Source organism: Gloeophyllum trabeum (assembly GCF_000344685.1).
Source record: "Gloeophyllum trabeum ATCC 11539 unplaced genomic scaffold GLOTRscaffold_00002, whole genome shotgun sequence".
In the NCBI taxonomy this organism is placed as follows: domain Eukaryota; kingdom Fungi; phylum Basidiomycota; class Agaricomycetes; order Gloeophyllales; family Gloeophyllaceae; genus Gloeophyllum; species Gloeophyllum trabeum.
In genome coordinates, this window is record NW_006920411.1 from 2,253,154 (window position 1) to 2,274,637 (window position 21,484).

Genomic DNA, 21,484 nt, shown 5'->3' on the forward strand with positions numbered 1-21,484 from the left:
TTGCAGCCTGTGGAACGTAGGAGAGAGATGCCGGTTCATGTAGGGGGTTCTGCAAAAAGGTGTCACATGCGGTCACAGTGGGATCTCGCCGCGAGCGATGTCACGCTTTTGTCACGATATGGGCCCGGGAGATGTGCAAAGTTGCCTCTCTATCTCGACACGCTCGTTATTTACTCTATCGGGCTGGTGTATTGTACTATAGACAGCATATTCATGATACGCCAAGCCATTCCGCTGCAGTCCGTTGAGAGCATCACGAGAGATCTAGTGGACACTGTTTCTTTCCCATGGCCTACAGGACCCATTTTCTCTCCCTCTCTTCAACCACAGCAGATATTCCCATTCTGACTTGGCAGAGGTTCTATTCTAGTGTATATATACCTGCCTGAGCTTACCCAACATTTTTTGGTTGAGTGTGGAATGAGATATAAGGGGGTGAGGGGGTTCTGCAAATTTTGCAGAACCCCCTCAATGATAGTAGTACAAAAGGCGGCCGTTTGAATCGAATGTCCGGTACCTAGACTGGAATATCGTATGTCCATCTTTGGGACACGTAGCTTATTCATGAGGCCCACGCCGGTCGAAGCTCAGGCTCCTCAATTGATATCGAACACAGACTCGCTGGGACTATAATACTAGTACTCCCGGAAAGAAGGGGGGGAAGAGGAGAACTATGCGAGAACAGCAGATGGCGCGACATCGCGAAGCTCTGATCCTTCACCCAGCTGACCCAGAGTCTAGTAGACTGGAGATCGCGCTGAATACACATAAGAGAGCCCCGGCATAAACATATGTTCTCCTTCGATCTCGGCTTGACGTCATGGCAGAACACTTCGAAGAGTCTCTGCCTAAATACTTACATTTACAGGGCTTACCAAGGACCAGACTTCCTATACCCCAGGTAAACCAACCTAAGGAGGGCAATCCGAACTGTATACGATGTCAACCAAAACCCATATCTTCCTGACTGGCGCCACAGGTGAGAGACGTCGGAAAGTACGCGTGCACCCAGCCTATGTATGCTAACCCTTGCTAGGTTACATTGGAGGGTCGGTCCTGCAGCGCCTTCTGGAACATCCTAAGGCACAATCGTTCGAAATCACGACCCTTGTCCGCAACCCCGACAAGGCAAAGCTCCTGGAGACATTCGGCGTCAAGCCCGTGATAGGCTCTCACTCCGATACTGACAAGCTCGAGGCGCTCGCAAAGGAAGCAAATGTCGTCTTCGCGGTGGTATGTCCAGACTCCAGGCAAACGTCGGGTGTCTCGTGGAATTAACAGGAAATAATGACAGGCAGATGCTGACGATCTGGAGGCTGCGAAGGCCATCCTGAGCGCCCAGAAGAAAAGGCACGCGGAAACCGGTGAGGTACCAATTTTGATCCATACGGTAAGATGCCCATTGGCATCATTCCCTGTGACTGCATCAGCTAACCCTGCTCAAACGCATACCAGTCCGGCACAGGCAAGTCCACGTCATATCGATAGCACAACCCAACTTTGCATGCTGACACAGGGCTCAACGGTCCTCAGGCGTGATCTCTGACAACGCTGCGGGCATGTTTGCCAGCGACGTCGTCTATTCCGATCTGGATATCGACATGATCGAGGCTTTGAAGCCGTCTCAGCCACACCGGTGGGTCGACATCTTCGTCAGCAATGAGGGTAAACAAGGTGAGTACCTGTGTCAGTGGCAGGGGGGAAATCGAGCTGAGGTCTGGCATGCAGGATATGCCCGGACTCATATCATCTTACCTTCGACAATCTACGGCATCGCCGAGGGCGTTCTGTTCGACAAAGGAGTATCGAACCCGCACTCCGTGCAGGTTCCCGCCCTGATCAAGTCGAGCTGGGACAGACAGCAGGGAGGCATGGTCGGCCAAGGGAAGAACATCTGGCCGTGCGTGCACATCGAAGAAAGTAAGCGTCGTATCTATTTTCCCGTCGCGATGATGTCCTGATATATTATGACTGGTCATTCAGTCGCCGACTTGTACATCACGCTGTTCGACGCGGCCACGGCGAACCCGAATACTCCCAATGGCCGGGAGGGTTATTATTTCGGAGAGAGCGACCATTACTTGATGTACGACGTTGCCAAGGCTGTAGCCAAGACGCTCGTTGAGCTCGGTCGCGGGAAGAGCGAGGAGCCGACGACTTTCACGAAGGAGGAAATGCAGAAATATTTCGGAGGGGTATGTTTCGTGTCCGTCCATGGGTGAAGGACGATGGTAACTGACAATTTGCTACTCTGCAGTCCGCTTATCTTGGTTCCAATTCGCGCTGCAAGGCGGAGCGCTCAAGAGCAATCGGCTGGAAGACGACGAAGACAGTCAAGGATCTCCTGGCTAGCGTAAAGCCGGAGACTGAAGCGCTGATTAAGAATGGCAGGATTAGCGAAGCTATCGGTTCGAGAGATCGCTACTGAGCTCTGGGTCCGGGGGGGGGATTAGAAGTGTATGTTAGCGCAATCTGAATGAATGCGGAGAAGTATGAAACGCTTCCGCGAGGTCTGCGAACTTGTGGCAGTACATCAGAGGAGCGTGATTGGACCATAATCTGTACGTAACCGAAAGCACATTAGAGGCAGTAACCCAGCTAAGGATCGTCGCCCTTAATCGCGTGAGTGGTGCATGTACACCAGCGGAATCTAAGGGAGGGCAGAAGTGATGGTCGCATTATACCGGTATTGTTTTCAGCTTGATACAGGTCAGGGTCGATACAAGGGAGTACAACGAAGACTCACTTGCAAGCCATGGATGCCCTCGAACTCTTTCTTTAGCACGTCATTCACCATTCGGTGCTGCTTCACCATGGGTAACCCCTTGAAAGCATCACTTGCAATAGTGATGGCATAGAACGATCCGCAACCCCCTAAAGGCAGCGACACAGTCTTAATCCCGAGGCACATACCAGAGCGGCTCAAGCCTCCAGTTGGCTTGAAAACAGACCTGACACGTCTTGAACGACCAATTCGGACGGGTTGAACTTCTCTTTCAGTTTGTTGTATATGTTCCGCTCTCCCTCGTCTAGCGCAGGGGCCTGAGAGGGTGGTGGCGTGGACAATGCCCTCAGGTTCGTACGAGGGAACAGGCCGGGTCGGAGTAGACTGCGAGTAAGCGCATACATTCCGAGACTCGAGCGATGGAGAGACGAAGGTCCAGAATGCGGATGTGGACGCCTGTGCCGCCGGGGACGTCCGGGGTTTCTCGCCAATCCAGACTCTCCGAAATGGTCAGACAAGTCAGGGCAGACAGCTTTCTCCCCAACCCAACCGTCTCCGGCCTTCATCTCAAACGGAGGTCGCCAGTGGGCTTACGCCTCGATGTTATTCGCGGTGTTCGCCAGCGCAGCCAACGTCAAACCGTTCGCAGCGAAGAGGGTTTTACCATGCCTAAGGGCAATCCATAGTACGCCATCCGGGTTGACCTTGAGGTCGCACACGGAAGTCTTCACTATCGCAGCAAGAAGGCTCCGAAGGGCTGCACGGCCTTCAAGATGCTACTCCGTAATCGCGAAACAGGCTTTTGCATCAGGCAAAGTCAAGCCTCTCGAGCCCCGATTCTTCTCTTCCAACAGTGCTAAGCTGGATGCTGGTGCTGCTAATGCTGGTACCGCACCGCCCTTGCCAACGCTTTCTCCGCCAGCGGTGGGACGATGGCTCATGTTCTCGTCTGCCCTGGTATTTGCGGTCATTGTAGTCGGAGGCGTAACCCGCCTTACAGAGTCCGGACTAAGTATTACTGAGTGGAAGCCTATCACTGGAATTCTGCCCCCCTTGACTCAGGATGACTGGAATGTAGAATTCGAGAAGTACAAGGCTACTCCCGAGTTTAAGATGTGCGTGCACCTCATGGACGTACATCGGCATCTCACATACAGACATGACTGTGAAGGCTGAATCACTCCATGACGGTGGATGAGTTCAAGAGCATATTTTACATGGAATGGGGTCATCGCGTCCTCGGGCGAATCATTGGCATCGCCTTCGTCGTCCCACTGGCCTACTTCGCTCTCCGGAAGCAGCTCTCCGCATCAATGCCACGGCAGCTGACCGCAATGGCGGCCCTGATCGGCGTGCAAGGTCTCCTTGGATGGTACATGGTCAAGTCGGGCTTGGAAGACTCCATCGTCGAGACCAACTCCGTCCCACGCGTGTCGCAGTACCGTCTGGCGGCGCATCTGGGCACGGCATTCGTTCTGTATGCGGGCATGATCGGAACCGGTCTGGCTGTTCTTTTTGATTGGAAGTATGCGAACAAGGGAGTTTGGAGTGGGCTCAAGGATGGTACATCCTGGCAGACCATCCTCTCGAATCCTCTGGTCAAGCGGTTCTCGAGAGCTTCTTGGGCGTTGACTGGCCTAGTATTTCTAACAGCCTTATCAGGTAAATCCCCGAGACCAGGCACGTTCTGTCGTGCACATGCTTACTTTGATCATTCCTAGGGGCCTTTGTGGCGGGATTAGACGCTGGCCTTGTATACAACGAGTTCCCGTATATGGGAGGCCGTTTGGTACCTCCTACGAATGAATTATTCGACCCCGCATATGCCAAGGATCCCAGTCGGTCTGACCTTTGGCGGAACGTCTTCGAAAATCCGACCACAGTCCAATTCGATCATCGTGTCTTGGTGCGTGGCATATTCGCCCTCGGTGCCGTGTCCGACTTCTGACTCCGTTTCGATGGGCCGCAGGCTACCACCACCTACTTTGCCACTGCCGCATTGTACGCGGCTTCCTTAAGGCCAGCTTACAAGGCCATACTACCGCCCATGGCCAAACGCTTCGCAGCGATAGCGTTTGGCGTGGCCAATATCCAAGTAATCTTGGGGATCTCCACCCTCTTATACCTAGTGCCCGTGTCACTCGCCGCGTGTCATCAAGCTGGCAGTGTCGCGCTGTTGACAAGTATGATCCATTTATTGGTGGCACTACGGAGACCAGGAGCGGCGGCGAGGGCGTGGAGACAGGCTTCTGTGGCAGCGCGGAGACAACGGCAGCCATAGCAGCAGACGTATTTTGGGTCCCTTCATTTGTGATTCTTGTAGCCTTTAGATAGCCCCACTCACTCATTCACTGCTAAACATTCGCCCTGATCCTGGAAAAAAGTAACAAATTGGAAAGCAGACAAAACAACTTAGTATACATTTATTCTCCCATCTGTACGTCTTCGTCCCCAGCTGCTGGTGGCTGCGGGTCGGCAGCCGGAGCAGCAGCAGCTGTCCCAGACTCTGCGCCCTCTTTGGGAATCATAGTTTTGAGGAACGGCTCAATCACTTCACCCTCCAGAATCCGGAAGTCGCCCCCAGGAGGCACATTCTTCTCGTGCTCACTCGCCGGACCAACGATTCCTATCGAAGTGTTGTTGATTGTGAGCTCCTTATCTTGCTGCAGCGTCTCCCGTAATGCGTGCAGACCATGCCGGATGAGATCCTCAAGGTTGGCTGGTTTTGTGATGAGATAGGGCAGAGAGGAAGACAAGAACAGAATGACGTACAATCCATAAAGCTCTCGTAGTGCTTCTCCAAGTATGTCTTTGCACTCTGACTCCGGGCACCGATGGACATCGCATAGTACTCATAGGAGTTGCCGGAGGGTGAAAATTCGTAGAGGTGAGGTCCCAGCTGGTCCTGGCCAATAACAAGGAAGCCGACACCATACGGACGTCGACCATATTCTTGCGTGTTCCACTGAGCCTCTGTAAATACCAGGGTTAGAGTCGCATGTCATACATGCCCGCTCAAATGGTAACGTACTATCAGCGATGGCAGAGACTAGTCGGTTAACAGGTACGGGCCGGTTGAAGACCATTCGTTCGGACATGGCCTGTTGCCGCATGAAATTACTGGCCAGAAGTCGCATTAGCCATCGTAAAGAAATGTAGGTGTGTTAGAGAACTACTCACCTCAGCACACGTGCATCAGACGTCAACCCAGCGATGGCAATCCCAACATGGTCATCTATTCGAAACATCTTCTGCTGGTACGACGCTAACTCTCCCGTCGAACGCTAACAGTGTAGGATCAGTCTGTGTAATTCTTCTCAGCAACATGCAATAAATCACGAACCTTCAAAGCCAGCAGAATAGAATGCGTCTTGGATCGCAATCCTACAGCGGCCGAACCCTGCTTCACGGCTTCGAGCGCATATTCCACTTGGTGCAGGCGGCCTTGGGGCGAGAAGACGGTGTTGTCTGAGTCGTAGGTATTGCGGAACTGCAGATATCCGTCAGAAACGCGAGAAGACAAGCTTCAGCGAGGGTATACATACCATGGTCGGCGCGTAAGATGCAAGTGTACACGGTGACGCGTCTTTCAAGTGCACTGATACGTCCGCGGCTGCTCTAGACCTAATTTGGCAAGTAGTAGTTGGTACTCTCCGACGCGTCAAGTTTCAACTGTCCACAAGTTCTGAGGCAAAGGTGCAGGCAACTCGTTGCCAGGAACAAACTGTACAATATAAGGTAATGCAAGCTTCTACACTATAATTAACGTCCACCCTTCTTGTCTACTTTCCACTCCTTGAATATGCCGTCCAGGCTTTTGTAGAGGAGATGCGAAGGCAAGCACCGAATGATTTCACCGACACGTTCTTCAGCTTCACCTTTGCCCTTATCACCGACAGCTTTCTTCGCGTATTCCACGGCCATTCTGAAAATCGCTAGGACAGCGAGGGATACATGTGTCTGCTGGGCACCATGTGGTGAACCCGGTGAAAGAGCCGCGAGAAGTGGCCCCGACACGCTTTGCGCTGAGATCGAAGAGGAAGTGGTCGAGAACGGCGTGGCTCTTTCTCCTCTAACAAGCCGCAGTAGGATCTCCATGATGTTGTCCGTCTCAGTCATGTGAGTCCTGAGGAAGCGCTGACGCTCGATGGACGTGCCTACGGGAGAGTTGGCTGCCCAACCCTCTAACACAGTCCATATAGTAGGAGCCTATGGTAGTGATATTAGAAACGCCGCATTCGAGTCGAAATTCCACTTACTGGATCAGGATCAACCACCTCGATTCTCCGCTCCCAACCGTCGGCAGCGTCGCCAGCCACCCAAAACATCCTGCCAAACATACTCTTCAACCACTCTTGCACGTCTCCGCTCTTAACCCATTTTGGTTCCGACAAGGGCCGCTCCGTATCAAGGTATACGGCCATCATCAGCTGAGATGGGATGGCCGCCTTTGAAAACGGCGGGAGGCTGGGGTCTGAGTTAGGTGCATCGCCAAGAGTAGGTAAGGGAAGATAGGATCTGGTAGTGTCAGAAAGACCCTCAATCTGAGCGCCGTAAGGGTTGTCAGTTCTGTACGTGCATAGGGAAATAGACGGACTAACCAGGATGCCCTTCAAGTCGTCGGTTTCCTCTCGCTCAAGGCTTATGAAAACCTCGATCCGACCCTCAGCTCTGTACACCTTCAGCTTATCGACTATCTCAGCGTCGACAACCAGCCTTCGAGTCCCAGAAGCATAAGAGATGGATAGACGATTAGCTGAAGGCATTTTTGGACCCTTTGGTTCTTTGGGAACCTCAGTGGGCCCGAGGTCCGCAAGCGTTAAAGTAGCAGATGACGCTAAGGAATTGGAAGCGGGGGATTCGTATTGTGTTTGCGTTTCAGCTTGTGTCTGCTCGCTATCGCCAGAAGGATCTTGAGTGTAATACCCGTTTTCATCTGTGTCTTGCTTTCCACTTATTTCTGAATTCGTGACATCCTGCGTCTGGGTTTGCTGATAGAACTCAGGGACAGTGGAAGCAAACGAAGGACTAGGCTCCAGGGGCGACGTCGGGTCATTCCTCTGAGCATTATCAGAGTCGTGGCCATCGTCACGGGCATACGGTCCCTCAGAACCAACACCATTGGTCGCCGCGTCTGTATTCCGGTGTACAGCATCTGCAGGAGATCCTGGGGGCGCAGTATCACCCTCGATAGTCATTTGATGGTCCGTGGGCGCTGCAGGAGCCCCAGACGCATTAGAATCCTCAAAATTCTCAGTTGTGGATGGACCGTCTGCCTGAGACTGAGCAGGTTCATCTGCACCACCATCATTAAGAGGGGGAGCACCTGCTGCTGCTGCTTCTTGGTCAACGTGCTCCTGAGCGTCGACACCGTTGGTCATGGGCTCATCAGGACTAGGGTCACCGTCGTGGCCGTCGCCTTCAGCGACCGTTTCAGCATTTCCTTTAGCGAAAACAAAGGAACAGTCAGTTCTATAAATGCGCAACGAGCCGCATTCGTCCGTCTCCCTTGCGAGAAAGAGAGATGGTTGCGCAAAGCGCATGCTCATGGAAACAAAGGTGGGATGCTCACCATCTTCGGCGTTCTGTGTCCATTGGGTGCCCTCTGGATCCCCTTCATGAGCATGCATCTGCTCGTCATCTCCCTCATCCTCTCCGATTGCGGCCATGAGCCAATCGCCCTCACTGGCAGTCTCGGTAACACTAGGAGCAACACTACTCCTAGCGGTGATATCCATGTCCCCAACAGCGGAGACGCTGCCAGTGTCCAGCTCAGCCATATCACCGCTCATAATAGGAGGAGGACGAGCACGTTGTTCCTCAAGATCACCATCGTCATCCTCCAACTTTTTCCTCTTGCCCTTCCTCACATCAGAGGTAGCAGATGCTCCGGCAGAAAAAGATGAAGTAAGCGATATCGGATGAGAATCATCAGCAGAAACGGGAGTATGGAAATATATCCTGAGGCGAGAGGGAGGAGACTGATCTGCCGCCAAAGAAGACACAGAATTCGACGGCCCCAGAGGGGTTGGGGCAGGAGGCTTTATATCAGATGAAGCAGCATCCGTAGCGGGAGGTGCAGCGTTAGACTTCACAATGCTACCAGATGCCCGCTGGCCGGACGTATCTGTCTCGCCCGATTCAGTTTTCACGGTAATATGAGAATCCTCAGGGCTTCCTGTAGGACCTGGCTTCGACTCCGTCTTCACGGAGACAGTCGAAGGGACGCTGCCCCAAGTCCAACCCAGATCCTTGATCTCCAAGCCGACGATCTTGAAATCGGTAAGTGTCCGCCGGTTTTCTTCTTTTTTACCGACTGAACTGTTTACACTGGAGACCAAAGTAGGCTCTCGGGAACCAAAATCGTGTCTTCCACCCCGATTTGTATGTGTAAAATGACCTTGCCCCCGTCCTCGGAAACTTGAATTATTTGAAGGATTTTGCTGCTGCGACGGGTGATGGTGCGAATGTCCACTATTGAAAGACCCACCTCGGCGGTTGTGAAAGTCTTTATTACCATAGAAGCCACCCCTGGATCCGTGGCCTTTCAGCTGCTGACCACCACCCCCGCCGCCGCGGTTACCACCGCCATACATATTGCCACCACCACGACCACCACGGTTGCCCATGTTCCCACCTCTATTACCACCCATGAAACCGCTCTTACCTCCTCTTAACGGACCTCCACGAGCGTTCGAACCTCCGCCTCTGCTCATTTGATTCCCCGGCGGTCCACCACGACCGCCTCCAGGGCCATAAATTCCCTGCTGTTGAGGCATTGGCGGTGGAGGTGGCGCCTGAAACTGGGGTTGAGGAGGCATGGGCCCACGCTGATTAGGGCCGTCAAAACGCTGACGTTTTGCAGGTGGTAGATGTTGTGGGGATGCATGGTGGATATTCGGACGAGGCCCTTGCATTTGTTGCGACTGCTGAGGGAAGTACGGTTGAGGCGCAGGTGCCTGTGGCTGGTAAGGTGGCGGCTGAGGTGCCGGACCAGCCTGGGGAACATAGGGTTGTTGGAAGGCACCAGCCTGGGGCTGATAGGGGTTATATGCCGGTTGTGCAGGGGGTGCGGGAGGCGGTTGAGCGACAGGCGGCGGGGGCTGCGGGTAGTGTTGCTGGGCTTGCTGCCGTTGCTGATTCTGCTGCCAGTGGAAGTTTTGCTGTCCCCCGTAACCGTAATTCGCATAGAGAGCAGACTGCTGTGGTGCCTGAGCGGGTTGGGGAGCAGTCCATTGTTGGCTATATGCACCGACTGTCGGGGGTTGCGGGTGCTGGGCCGCCGCCGCCGCCGCCCAATATGCAGAGTAATCGGGCTGACCTGGCGCCGCCGGAGGGGGACCTGGAGGCAAGGGAGGCTGCTGAGTCGGATACGATGGCGTCGGAACAAAAGGATTCTTATTCATGGCCTACGACGGAGCAGACTGTGTCTCAAAAAGCGGCGCCGACGCCTGCGACGGTGAGAGCAGCGAAAGGGGTTCCAGCGTCACCTGTCACGTACGCTTGTGACACAAGTGACGCGTTTGTCACAAAGCGCGACGCGTTCAAGTTGGGCTTTGGTTTACAGTACTGTACGCTGTGCGTCCAATTGCAATATGCCCTCAAGCAACCCTGAAGGCGGGACAGCAGTTCATTAGGATAATTAGAGAGTGCATTGTTGTAAAGACGGGGCTTTGCTTTGCACAGCAAGAAATCGAGGGTCCTTTCTATACACTACCTGCATGTCGGCTTCCCGAGCCAAAGATTCTTTCACTTCTGTCATACCCTCCCGCCTGCCCAGAGTCTTCTATGGCCTTTCCGACTGTGTAGCTTAGGGAGTGATGACCAAATCCTCACCTTCGGGCCCTCCGATGCAGGCATATATATTGCTCCAGCGGTCAGTCTATCCTTCTTTTTAGGGCATACACTTAATACTGAAGCCAGGCAGTATATGCAGTCTTTTCTTAAGCTTTAGCGTCTGGATGTGCAAGTCCTCGTCTTCCTATTAAGATACGGGAATCCGGCATACGGACTGGGCTGTCTTACATTACTTGATCAAGGAAGCCAGCTTACGGTTGTCGTTCAAATAAACTTGTTGGTTTTCTCTGGTTTTCTACAGCTGAAAGCAACGGCTTCGACGGACATATGTATCTTTGTCCACTCGCGGTCATGCTGATCCGCAATTACCTCGGATCCTGACCTGTCTCAGCAAGGATCCCAACCTTGTTGCATACTGTCCCCGTGAGCCCTTCTCGGTCTTCTTCCGTGCCTGCATGCAAAGATAGTTAATCTGGATCCCTCGTCAACGCTGCGTGAGTTCATGTCATAGGCTTACTAACAAATGTCTGCTACCTTTATATATCGGAGCCAGCGGCGTACAACACATATACTCATTGGGTACGAGAGACTCCTGGGTTCATGCAATGTCTGCTAAGACACATATTTTCATAACTGGTGCGACTGGTAGGTCATCATGGACCTGAGCTTCGAGTTCCGCGTTTACAGAAATATCAGGTTACATAGGCGGCACGATATTGCAGTGCCTCCTTCAGCATCCCAGGACAGATTCCTTCGACATCACAGCCCTCGTCAGAGATCCTAAGAAAATCGAGTTGCTCAAATCTTTTGGGGTCAGCCCCGTTATAGGCTCTCATTCAGATCTGGAAACGCTTGAAAATACAGCGGCACAAGCTGACGTTGTCATTACCGCTGCAGGTTCTTGGTCTTTTCAAATGTGACTTCCACTGAACACTTCCCGGTAGGCGGATTGCGATGATCTTCCTGCTGCGGAGGCCATCCTGAGAGGTCAGAAGAAAACATATGATAAGACAGGCAAGGCGCCGATCCTCATTCACACAGTAAGTCATAGACTACGTACCATTCATTCTTACCGGCTTAAAGTCTATCCCTTCACTTCCAGTCAGGAACTGGTGCGTAATGCTCAGTAGTGTATGCTATCCGCACTTACCATGATAGCACTACAGGTGTCCTCCGTGACAATGCAGGGGGAATGTTTGCCACGGATAACGTTTACTCTGACCTTGATATAAACCTCATCGAGACATTACCCCACTCTCAGCCGCATCGACCGGTGGATGTCATTGTCTCTGAGGCTGGGAGAAATGGTTCGTTGCAGATCCAGATATATATACCAGGTTCGGGGCATATCCTCATCCATCGCTCTTTCATTAGGATATGTGCGAACTCATATTGTTCTACCATCCACGATCTACGGAATTGCCCGCGGACCCTTGTTCTACAGCGGCATGTCGAATCCTCAGTCTATTCAGATCCCTGCGCTTATCCGTGCAGGTTGGGCCAGAGGACAGGGCGGTGTGATCGGCCAAGGGAAGAATATCTGGCCCTGCATACATATAGATGAGCGTGAGTACTGTATTTCGTTCAATTTCCGGAAGAAATCAAATGGGATCACAAGTTGGTGATCTATACACGGTGCTATTCGACAGCGCCTTGTCAAACCCGGAGACACCCAATGGTCGCGAAGGTTATTATTTCGGTGAAAGCGACCACTACCTCTTGTACGATGTGGCCAAGGCAGTTTCAGCGGCGTTGGCGAAGCTAGGACGTGGCACGAGTGAACCAACCACATTCACAGATGAAGAGTTTCAGAAGTTCCGCTTAAGGGTATTTGTCTTATCAATCTCCAAGTTCCGTCGTGGTCGCAACAGTCTGACGTACGGACTTGTTGTAGAATCTGGGAGGTAATTCCCGCTGCAGGGCTGACCGGTCGAGGGCCATCGGATGGAAACCAACCAAAACCACCCAAGATCTTCTGGATAGCATTAAACCGGAAATACAGGCTTTGATTGCAAACCGCAGGATCGAGAACTGAACGGTACGCAGTGCTCCAGCAAATTGCGATTGGTACTCCTGATCCGCCGCTCCTCTAGCTTGTAGGCATGTAGTAAATAATTCGAATAACATTATGACGCTATCTTCATAAGTCGTAAGCAGAATGCTAAGGTCCATAGCCAAGGTATCGACGACTACACTCTATTGTACATTGTAGAACGTACAGGGCGTGGGTGAACGTGAACGTGCGGCGTCAGACTAGTAGCTGGATGAAGGAGCCGGATGCGTGTGTAGGTAGGACGACATACTAATACAACATAGATGAATAAATACTCAGACAGATCAAGGCCGACGCGAGTTCGAGACTTTAACTTGTTGTCATGACCGGTTGCCACACACCGACCGAGACTTCCTCGAGATGGTGCAGGACGACTCGATCCCATGGGATAGGCATGGCATTCGCCTGAGGGAACTCGAGATATCAATACCCTTCCCAAGTCGTAGGAAGACAATACATACCTGCAGATAGTGCATGCAGGCTCGCGCGACCCGCCTTGCAAGGGCCTGGAGATCAATGCGACCTCCATATCCTTGCATAGGGATCTCATAAGTCATCGTACGATAACCAGTCCACTGTATGCCATATATTGAATGAATATTTAATGTTGGAAGAACACTGCGCTTACCGAGACTCGCATATAAATTTTATTCCTCGCGTCCACATTCATATCATAGAATGTGTATGAATCATTGCCTGAAAGCCGCACGTTGCGCAAACATTCCCCCAGGGAGACGCCGGCGCGGAAGGCACCCTTCCTCCTGAACTTGATGGACTTCGTGCTGAGGCGCCTAAAGCTATCTCCGATGGGCAAGCCGCTAGGATAGTACGATGCTGAAGAGGAGTGCCGCCGCAGTTGTGGTCTGGATGAGGTCCGAGCGAGTTGGTACGTCGTAGCACCAGCTGTGGTATACGGGTACTGATAGTTCCCGACTGCGAGGTCATCATAGGCTGGACAAGGCAATCAATTATGAAGCAACGTAACCATGGGCTTGGGATGTCTTACCATATCCAGGTGTGTATGATCGCCCCGGAGTAGCATATCCAGGATATGACTGAGGGGCATAGTCCTACGAAGGCGGGGTCAATCACCAATGCATCTGTTCATTGAGTGGGCGGACACTTACATCATAAATCAACGGCTCGTCGTACATTGTTCCTCCGCCGTAGGCTGAGTAGGCAGGTTGTCCGTGCGAGAAGGACGAATGGCGAGAACGGGCCCGGGAGATAGGACGAGACATCGTGCCGTCATACGCGCCGTAGGGCGTAACTGGCCGACTGGCACCATCGTATACTGAGTATGACATTTTAATGGTTTAAGAACCAGGAGGAGGGAGACGGAGGGAGGGGGAGGTTAGCGAAAACGCGTAGGATGCAAGTGATTTATATGTCGACGATCCGAAATTAGACCATGCGGATAATGTGAGACAAGCGCAGCTGAATCCACGGAACCTCGAGGACAGCTCAAGGGTAGTCCTGGACCAGTCGAACCCGTTTTCCGCTCGGGCAAATCGATAATGCAAGCTCTGACCGTCCAGGATGGGTTTTCCGTACTTGAATCCAGCGGCGATTCCACGGATATACATTGGAGTGACATAGCTAGTCGTCGCAATTAGCAGTATGTATACGCCTGAACAGGCAGAGTCGGACCTTGGAGGTGTACTAACGCTCAAGTAAACACGCTTTCCACATCCGCTGATAGAAGACATTAATCTCGGCGCATAGAGTTGAGATCACCCATGACAACATCGAGAATGGGCCCTTCATTTTCTGTGAGAGCATCTAACACGAGGCAGCCTTGAGGCAGATACGAATAGTACGAAGCGTCTGTTGCGGTAGGTTGACGGTCCTTCGCGCGGTAGAGGGGGGAACGCTGCGAGAAGCCCTGTGGCAATCAAGGCGCGTCCACGAGGGTACACAACCATAAACAACGCGTCTGATGTGGCCGCCTCACTTCGAGTTCATGCTGTTGCACAGGTCGGCGGTCCGCATCCAAATGCAGTGACCTCTGTTCTACATCTGGTGATGATATGTAGCTCGGTCAAGTCACTGAGGTATACCGATCAGGCGATTCAAGACAACTCGGCATACTAGCAGTATGAGCACGAACTTGCCTAACCTCGCTGCAGAAGTTTCTTCAACCCGAAATCATGAGATACCGAGCCTGAAAGTACTACAGCCGATTGCAAAATCAAGAGGTGTCGTTTTTACCTAAGGAGTCGCATCTAGCCTTGATCTTACCAAGTCAACATATACTTGAACCTACTCCGGAGATAAGTCTCGGGTCTTGCTTGACCTGGGCGAGAACAGTATTCCCCGTGACAGTCAGTGCATCTTTGACCCCTCTGGTGTTGATGTTTCATTTACAGGGATGTCTAACTGTAGGCTCAGCCGATCTCATTAAACCGGAACCTCTCTATCTGCGTAGACGGGCGCTCGAGACGCCCTTCATCCCTTCGGAATACGACCCACGCTGGCTCTTGGGACTGTCGCCTAGTGCTGAGCCATGGTGTATAACTAGGCGACCCAAAGCCTTTGGGAGTCCGGCTCGAATAGACCCCTGAAGCATTAGACTTTGTGAACAGATGCATCAACCGCGGTAGGCTTACAACTTCCTCATGCTGCTGAACCGCAATTACGTCTCATCATCTGACTCCCGTAGGAGCTCTCCAGACTCCATAGTCCACTGTCTGCACAGCAGCGCACGCAGCTCAGGGCTGTTGGCTGGACAAAGGCCCGTCATCATTCACGTGTGATTCTTCCGTCGCAGCCATCAGATCTTCAGCAGTATACATGGTATCCCATGGGTTACCCGGTTCATGCGGAGAAGCGGTGACCAAGCCCACTCACTCACGGAGTACTTTCCTGTCTCTTTCCTGGCTCGACACCTCTCCGGCCAACCATATGCCTTCGAATGCATTCTGAGCTGTGCATCAATCTGCCTACCTCTCACACTGGTTCCCATACCGCAGCCGTCCATGACACAATACACGACTTTGCGGTGCGGTCTGGAAGCAGTGCCATTGACTGCTCAGAGTAAGTAGTCTCGAACCGCCCTGGTCTTTCCTCCATACAGGACACTGCTTATCGTCCAGTGGCAGTATAAGCCATTCAACTTCCCTCGGGTGGCTCTCCTAGAATTGAATATGGATGTTGGATATCCTCCGTCATGCGCGGCGGTACAACTCTGTATGCTAACAAGAGAAGTAGCCGATTCTAGAGAAGTCTTCCTCGTGCCAAATGCGGTCAGTATGCCATATCAATCTGGATATCCACTTCTGTTGTGCTTACTGATCCAAGTCCACCTCTACCCTCGGCCCCTAGCTTGGCATGAAGGAGATCTTCATCGCATGTCAACGTCCTAGCAATGCGCCGTGTCCACTGGGCTCACTCCTCAACTAGCGGGGTAGATGTTATTGTGCAATACCCCATTCGCCACAATCCGTATCGGGCTTAGTATGCGCCCACCGGGAGCATCAGGCTTTCCCTCGCGTTGCAGTGGGAACCAGGTTCTTTCTAGGTCTACGGGAAATGATAGCAGGATGGTTGCAATTGCTGCTCGCGTATATGCGCTCATGGCTCCCACTCTAGCTCCTATTGTCCCGTTACATTTCTAGCCTATTTATTCCCCTGCGACGCACACGTCTTCCAGACGGTTTTACGCGCCACGTCAGCGAATGAGTTGCTTTCTATATTCTGACAAGACTTTTACAATACACGGCATTATTTACTTCCATAACTCATACTGTCTCTCATCAGGATCCCAAAGGCCACACCCCCTGAAGCAGCGAGCGGCTAGCGCCAAGACGTAGAACACAGATCAACAGGGATACAAGAAAGCTTCGCTAAACGTACAAGTTTCTTTCGCTACATTTTATGCCTTATTTCTATCAATATATCTAAGGGAATCAAGAACCTTGGTTTAGGATGTCGGGATGTTGTTTGATGGCCATCAAAGCGCAGAGAGCAGCTGTTTTCGCGCGGAAGGTGTCAGTTCACATCGCCCGTGTGTGAGGGAATGCATATATTCACCTCCGACGCCACTTCCGTCTTTCGCCATACCCAATTCCACTCGCTCTTCCACGTCCTTCCCTACGAGACCACGCAGCGACTGCATCACCTGGGCCTGGAATCTCGGATAATGTTGGATGAGACTGGGCCGGCATTGAGTACTCCTACGTTCGATATATTCCGCAGTGCACGTACCTTCCGTCCACGCCGACGCCAATTCGGGTCTTATCCGCACCCTCGACAACTCCACCTCCCAACTTCGCGTACCCGGTCTGCACAAGAACGGCAGCAACAGCGCACGAGCTGAGCTTCGCCGCCCTCTCCGCGACCAACGCACACGCCCACCGCACAATCGCGGCATCCCTTAGCGTCACGTCCTCCGGCGACTGGAACCCGAGCTCGCGCACGAGCACCGCCCTGATCCGCTCGAGCGCCGCCAGCTGCTGCGGCGAATACGATGTCGGCAGCGACGACGGGCCCTTCATCTCATTTTGCGTCGACTCAGGGTCGAACTTCAGCGTCACCTTTGGCTGGGCTGGAGCGGCCGTTCCGTTGACGATGGCCGTCGCCTCCGGGCTCGTGCTCTCCATCGTCTTGTCGCCTTGCTTAATGTCCGCCACGGTATCCTTCTCCTGGATACCCTCCCATGCCTCCTCCACCTGACTCATCACCGCGGTGTCCAGCCCGTAATGGCTATTGAGCGCGGGCGTGCTCTTGCCGCCAAACAAGATAGGTTTCGGCGTAGCATCCATGAGCGCGAGCAGAAGATTCCGCGTGATTTCACCGAGGTACATCCCGGAAATGAACTTCTCAAATGCCTGGAAGTGCGGATTGATCGACTCTCGGTCCAACTTGTTGTCAAACGGAGTACTGGGGAGCACTATCCGCTGTCATGGAGAAAGCCAGTCACGTGATAAGAGTGAGTAAATATGAGATGAAGAAGAGTCAAACATACGGCATTGTCGAATGCGCCCCATTCCGTATTGACGATCATCTTTCCGCCTTTGGCAGCCGCCGGAGAATTGCCGAGCTTGGTGATCTTCGCAACGTCTTCGAGGTAGGCACCGTTTGTACCGGTACCGAAGATGGCACCTGATGCAACATCAGCATCCGATAGAAGCACAGAGACAAAAGACACTTGCCTAGTAGAGACGCTCCTGCAGTATAGGAGCGCGAGAGTAGGGCGCCTACTGTCTATAAGCAATGGTTACGCGCGGGAACCAGAGCTACAGCGAGAGGGAAACGCACGTCATTGATTAGCGCGACGCACTTTACGTGTAAATGCTTCCGGTCGAACGCGTCCTGTAACAGCTTGACCACGTCTCGTCCGATGGAGTTTTTTGCATTGAAACCTTTCGTCCATGTCAAGATCTTCCCCTCGTCCAAGGCTGTCTGCTCGACGGGGAACGAGAAGGTCAGGCCCAGTGGAATCAGGTCCGCGTCGCCTTGCGGTGTTGCGGAAGACGCGTGGTCCGTCAGGAAAGCGTCGACGGAATCTGCTAGATAGTCAAACAGCGCGGCCGCCTCGCCGACCTTGAGGGCCTCTGAGACTTTGTACTTCTGCTGACGAAGGGTGAAGGTGTGGTCTCCGTGTAACTCGACTTCGCAGACACGACTGGCGGGACACGCCTGAGTAAGCCGGCTTTCGCAGGGAGGCGCTGAGAAACACTCACAGGTTTGTCCCACCGAGATCGAGTGCGAGGAATGTGCTACGTGGCGCGTTAGTCGATACGCACCGAGGACGAATTGGGGGCGAAACTCACCCAGTTTCAGTGCCATCCGGAACACCTGTGACGAAAGTCGGGCTTGCTTCTGAAGTGAGAAATAACAACACCAATGTGCGAATATGAGCACGCACATCATAGCCATCGGATGGTTGTACTCTCCCAAACCCAAGCTGAATTCGCGTAAAAACTGCGTCGTGAGCTCGACAAGGTCCTTCTGGTCGAGCTGGAACTGCTTTTCGATGTCATCGAGGATGCGCTGGGACGTGTCCGGGAAGGACTCGAATAGGGCGGATGTATGCGCCATTCTGAATTGCGCTTGTGGGGACTGGGGGACAGGATATAAGTTAGGCGGGACTTAGAGTTGTTGTGAGGAGAGATAGATATACACGGCAGTCACCCACCATCGAGGCGCATCAGGACCAATCGCGGTCGGCCTGAGAGACTGGAACGTCATCCTTCCCATATCCGGACGTCGGGCCGGTTCTGATTGCCTCTTCCGGCGAATGTCTGAACCTCGACCAAAGCTCGACCATCGCAAGAAATTTCACCAAGGACATATCGCGGAACAGCCGGGGGATCGTCTGCGTACTTACCGGTTCCCCTTCTTGTGAGCAATATTTGCGAGGGGGCCCCACGGGGTTCAGGCCGTCTTTTTAACCTGTATGAATATGAGAACCAAACAAATGTCGAGACAACAGTGGGACGCCATCAAATCAAGGCAGAAGCAGCACAGATAGTCATCTCAGATTTGCATTCATAATTCTGGCCTGCCTCTTTTCACGTGCTTCTATTTCTTCGCTCCCGAATATGACAAGTGAACCATGCATTCCTCTTCAAAGTGCTCCCTCGTCTGGGCACGCCTGACAGGACAGACTGAGTCAGCTATTAACCTATGTAGTACGTGGATTATACATCTATACATGTATGCATGGCACAGCGAGTCAAACATGCGAAACCATCTGTTCTCACAACCCTCTACCAATCTGTGCGTCCGCGGTATGGCCCTTCAAGCGAGCTGGAGTGGGGAGTGACAACTCGAAATCGAGAAAGAATCTATGTGTGCGACCAGCCAAGGGCCATCCCGAGTGGGGAGGGCCCAGACGGCTAACTGTAGTCGGAGCTGGGGAGACGGATCCTCAAATAAAGGGAAATAAGAGGTCCTAGGCCACGGATCTCCATGCCAGCTAGACGCCACAGTCGCCTTGCCATTCTGACTTGAGAAAGTACTGCTGTCGGCGAGCCGCCGCTCCTAGATTGAGACTCGTTGTGGTCATCCAGATCCGCGCTTGGCTGCATCTAGTCTCGCGAGTATCAATGCGGACATGGTACTAGCCGCCGAGGGACTGCCTGAAGGACGCGAGTCTTGCGTCTGCAACGAGTGAGAGTCATCCTTCGGTGAAGAGCTCTGCTCCTCCTTGGCTGGCGGGCTTAAAGTACGGGACGCTTGCTTTTCCAAGTACCGTCGCTTTGACTTGTTAAGAGGACGCGATTTCAAGGTTGCTTCAGTTTTCTCCGGCTCCTCAGCGACCACTTGCGCAACGACGTAGTTCCCGTCATGAGAGACGGACACAAACAGCTTGCCTATCTTCTTAGTGCGCTCTCGGTCCTCTGGATGGTACAAAAGCCTGGGAGGATCAGACCCCCAGCCTCCAGTATTCTCGTACGTCAACTCTTTCCAAGTAGGTCGGACGACGCGGTTCATCGCCTTGTACGCGGCTTCCTTGACGGCCCATCTACACGCCAGCACTTCTGAGAATGATGCCAAAGGTCGTGAGATGCTGCACCACGCACCTCACGCTCAGGTAGCGCACCCTCCTCGTCCAGTTCGTGCTCCCTTGCACCGACGCGCCCAGCTCATCCTCAGCAGGCTCAAGCACGCCCGGGTGTGCCGCCTCGATGATCTGCTCGAAATTCTCCGCCTCGCGCGCGCTGAGGATCTTGTACGCGAGATGCCGCTGCCCTCTTCTCGCAACGACGGAGGCAATGCGAGAGAGCTGCACGATGTCCACCCCGATGCCGAGGATGCCCATCGACTTGTCGCGTGAGTTGGAGCTCGGACGCGCAAACTTTAGCGTCCGCGTGTGCGTGACGGCTGCCGTGACAGGCACCGCCACAAATGCCCTAATCTCCTCCAGATCCATCTCACCGGGACGACATCATCGGGCATGACGTCACGCGCAGAGCACCCATAAAGGCTCCTCCTCCCTCGGGCTCCATGCAAGACCAGCTATACCCATACCCCGAGCCCTCGCGATACCCAATTACCCGCACTCCGATATTTCTTGATTTCCAAGGATCAGCATGCCGGACCCGCAGGTAAAGCAGATCGAGAAGATGCTCGTGCAGGAGGAGAAGCAGGAGGAGAAGAATATTAATCACGCGATTCAAGACCTGAAGAAAGCAGCCAACGCCGTGGAGAAATCACACAAGGTACTATGAGCCCTTCAGACATTATCACCTCGCGTTTACACTGCTGCTGTGATTTAGGAGGCGGACAAGGCTCATCACGATTTGGATAAAGCTCTCCGCAAGGAACACGATACCGCCAAAGGGATCAACAACGCCGCCCATAATTATGAGAGAATACAGACAGACGTGGATCAAGCGAAGCAGCGCGTGCAGGTGCGATCCACGGGTTTTGGGCTTTCAGAGCGGCGTCATTGACGGTTGCCCTAAGATCAAGAAAGAGAACGAAGAGCGTATGGCGCACAGCAAGCAGCGGAAGCAGACGCTGGTGGAAGAGATTAAAGAGAGAAATGAGCAGAACCATGTAACGTCTCAAGAGATATCATCCTCCGCACACGTCACTGACATCTTGATATTCCCGGCAGGCTGAACGCGAAGCTCGCATCGTCGAGCTGCACTCTCACTCGCCCGCCGGTGGGTCTACGTTCAATACCGAGAACGGGTCTGTCGGGGGCGCCAATGTTAGTCGATCGGCGACTACAGCCACCACCGGAACGACTGGCACGACAAGAACTACGCAGACAGCAGCGACCAACGGACCTGGGCAAGCATCGCCGACAAACGAAGCTACGCACGCACCAGCGACCGGTGGGCCTGCGCAGGCGGCACCCGCCGCCCCAGTGGATACTGCATGACGGGAGAAGTTAAGCGGGAAGGAGGGGGCTCTTCGATTGGTGCTGGATCACGATATGTGTAATCATGGTA

General features: G+C 53.1%; 10 protein-coding genes across 10 annotated transcripts; 4 read left to right on the forward strand and 6 right to left on the reverse strand.

The window, feature by feature from the left end:
* Positions 1 to 939: 939 nt before the first annotated feature.
* GLOTRDRAFT_28879 (uncharacterized protein) lies at positions 940 to 2,377 on the forward strand (the record flags this gene model as incomplete). Its single annotated transcript, XM_007863468.1, has 8 exons — positions 940 to 979; positions 1,037 to 1,233; positions 1,295 to 1,390; positions 1,466 to 1,475; positions 1,534 to 1,674; positions 1,729 to 1,920; positions 1,984 to 2,204; positions 2,258 to 2,377. Coding segments are annotated over 8 exons (1,017 nt in total), but the record flags the coding sequence as incomplete, so codon positions are not given.
* A 366-nt stretch (positions 2,378 to 2,743) lies between these two features.
* GLOTRDRAFT_11419 (bola-like protein) lies at positions 2,744 to 3,054 on the reverse strand (the record flags this gene model as incomplete). The annotated part of the gene is made up of 2 exons (XM_007863421.1): positions 2,744 to 2,874; positions 2,952 to 3,054. Coding segments are annotated over 2 exons (234 nt in total), but the record flags the coding sequence as incomplete, so codon positions are not given.
* A 514-nt stretch (positions 3,055 to 3,568) lies between these two features.
* Positions 3,569 to 5,040, forward strand: GLOTRDRAFT_55615 (cytochrome oxidase assembly). The gene is made up of 4 exons (XM_007863704.1): positions 3,569 to 3,840; positions 3,897 to 4,387; positions 4,447 to 4,631; positions 4,695 to 5,040. The coding sequence occupies exons 1-4, from the start codon at positions 3,665 to 3,667 to the stop codon at positions 5,004 to 5,006; spliced, it is 1,164 nt and encodes a 387-aa protein (XP_007861895.1). The 5' UTR covers positions 3,569 to 3,664; the 3' UTR covers positions 5,007 to 5,040.
* Positions 5,041 to 5,148: 108 nt separating this feature from the next.
* Positions 5,149 to 6,273, reverse strand: GLOTRDRAFT_103541 (20S proteasome subunit; the record flags this gene model as incomplete). The annotated part of the gene is made up of 6 exons (XM_007864294.1): positions 5,149 to 5,444; positions 5,498 to 5,698; positions 5,757 to 5,845; positions 5,906 to 6,009; positions 6,069 to 6,215; positions 6,271 to 6,273. The coding sequence occupies 6 exons, from the start codon at positions 6,271 to 6,273 to the stop codon at positions 5,149 to 5,151; spliced, it is 840 nt and encodes a 279-aa protein (XP_007862485.1).
* Positions 6,274 to 6,387: 114 nt separating this feature from the next.
* On the reverse strand, positions 6,388 to 8,417 carry GLOTRDRAFT_109741 (uncharacterized protein). Its single transcript, XM_007864295.1, has 4 exons — positions 8,298 to 8,417; positions 7,327 to 8,168; positions 6,985 to 7,269; positions 6,388 to 6,934 (listed from the first exon to the last, which is right to left on the reverse strand). Exons 1-4 carry the CDS (start codon positions 8,392 to 8,394, stop codon positions 6,488 to 6,490), a joined length of 1,671 nt encoding a protein of 556 aa, XP_007862486.1. The 5' UTR covers positions 8,395 to 8,417; the 3' UTR covers positions 6,388 to 6,487.
* Positions 8,418 to 11,127: 2,710 nt separating this feature from the next.
* On the forward strand, positions 11,128 to 12,557 carry GLOTRDRAFT_103543 (NAD P-binding protein; the record flags this gene model as incomplete). The annotated part of the gene is made up of 7 exons (XM_007864296.1): positions 11,128 to 11,167; positions 11,219 to 11,415; positions 11,467 to 11,566; positions 11,689 to 11,829; positions 11,897 to 12,088; positions 12,141 to 12,349; positions 12,417 to 12,557. 7 exons carry the CDS (start codon positions 11,128 to 11,130, stop codon positions 12,555 to 12,557), a joined length of 1,020 nt encoding a protein of 339 aa, XP_007862487.1.
* Positions 12,558 to 12,884: 327 nt separating this feature from the next.
* Positions 12,885 to 13,377, reverse strand: GLOTRDRAFT_33324 (uncharacterized protein; the record flags this gene model as incomplete). Its single annotated transcript, XM_007863498.1, has 3 exons — positions 12,885 to 12,980; positions 13,037 to 13,150; positions 13,204 to 13,377. Coding segments are annotated over 3 exons (384 nt in total), but the record flags the coding sequence as incomplete, so codon positions are not given.
* A 2,858-nt stretch (positions 13,378 to 16,235) lies between these two features.
* GLOTRDRAFT_55623 (hexokinase) lies at positions 16,236 to 18,701 on the reverse strand. Its single transcript, XM_007863705.1, has 9 exons — positions 18,445 to 18,701; positions 18,350 to 18,391; positions 18,260 to 18,295; positions 17,835 to 18,201; positions 17,723 to 17,780; positions 17,542 to 17,678; positions 16,782 to 17,473; positions 16,608 to 16,729; positions 16,236 to 16,545 (listed from the first exon to the last, which is right to left on the reverse strand). The coding sequence occupies exons 1-9, from the start codon at positions 18,615 to 18,617 to the stop codon at positions 16,484 to 16,486; spliced, it is 1,689 nt and encodes a 562-aa protein (XP_007861896.1). The 5' UTR covers positions 18,618 to 18,701; the 3' UTR covers positions 16,236 to 16,483.
* An 882-nt stretch (positions 18,702 to 19,583) lies between these two features.
* GLOTRDRAFT_33029 (4'-phosphopantetheinyl transferase) lies at positions 19,584 to 20,343 on the reverse strand (the record flags this gene model as incomplete). The annotated part of the gene is made up of 3 exons (XM_007863481.1): positions 19,584 to 20,059; positions 20,098 to 20,110; positions 20,191 to 20,343. The coding sequence occupies 3 exons, from the start codon at positions 20,341 to 20,343 to the stop codon at positions 19,584 to 19,586; spliced, it is 642 nt and encodes a 213-aa protein (XP_007861672.1).
* Positions 20,344 to 20,614: 271 nt separating this feature from the next.
* On the forward strand, positions 20,615 to 21,414 carry GLOTRDRAFT_103545 (uncharacterized protein; the record flags this gene model as incomplete). The annotated part of the gene is made up of 4 exons (XM_007864297.1): positions 20,615 to 20,743; positions 20,801 to 20,935; positions 20,991 to 21,083; positions 21,145 to 21,414. The coding sequence occupies 4 exons, from the start codon at positions 20,615 to 20,617 to the stop codon at positions 21,412 to 21,414; spliced, it is 627 nt and encodes a 208-aa protein (XP_007862488.1).
* Positions 21,415 to 21,484: the final 70 nt, after the last annotated feature.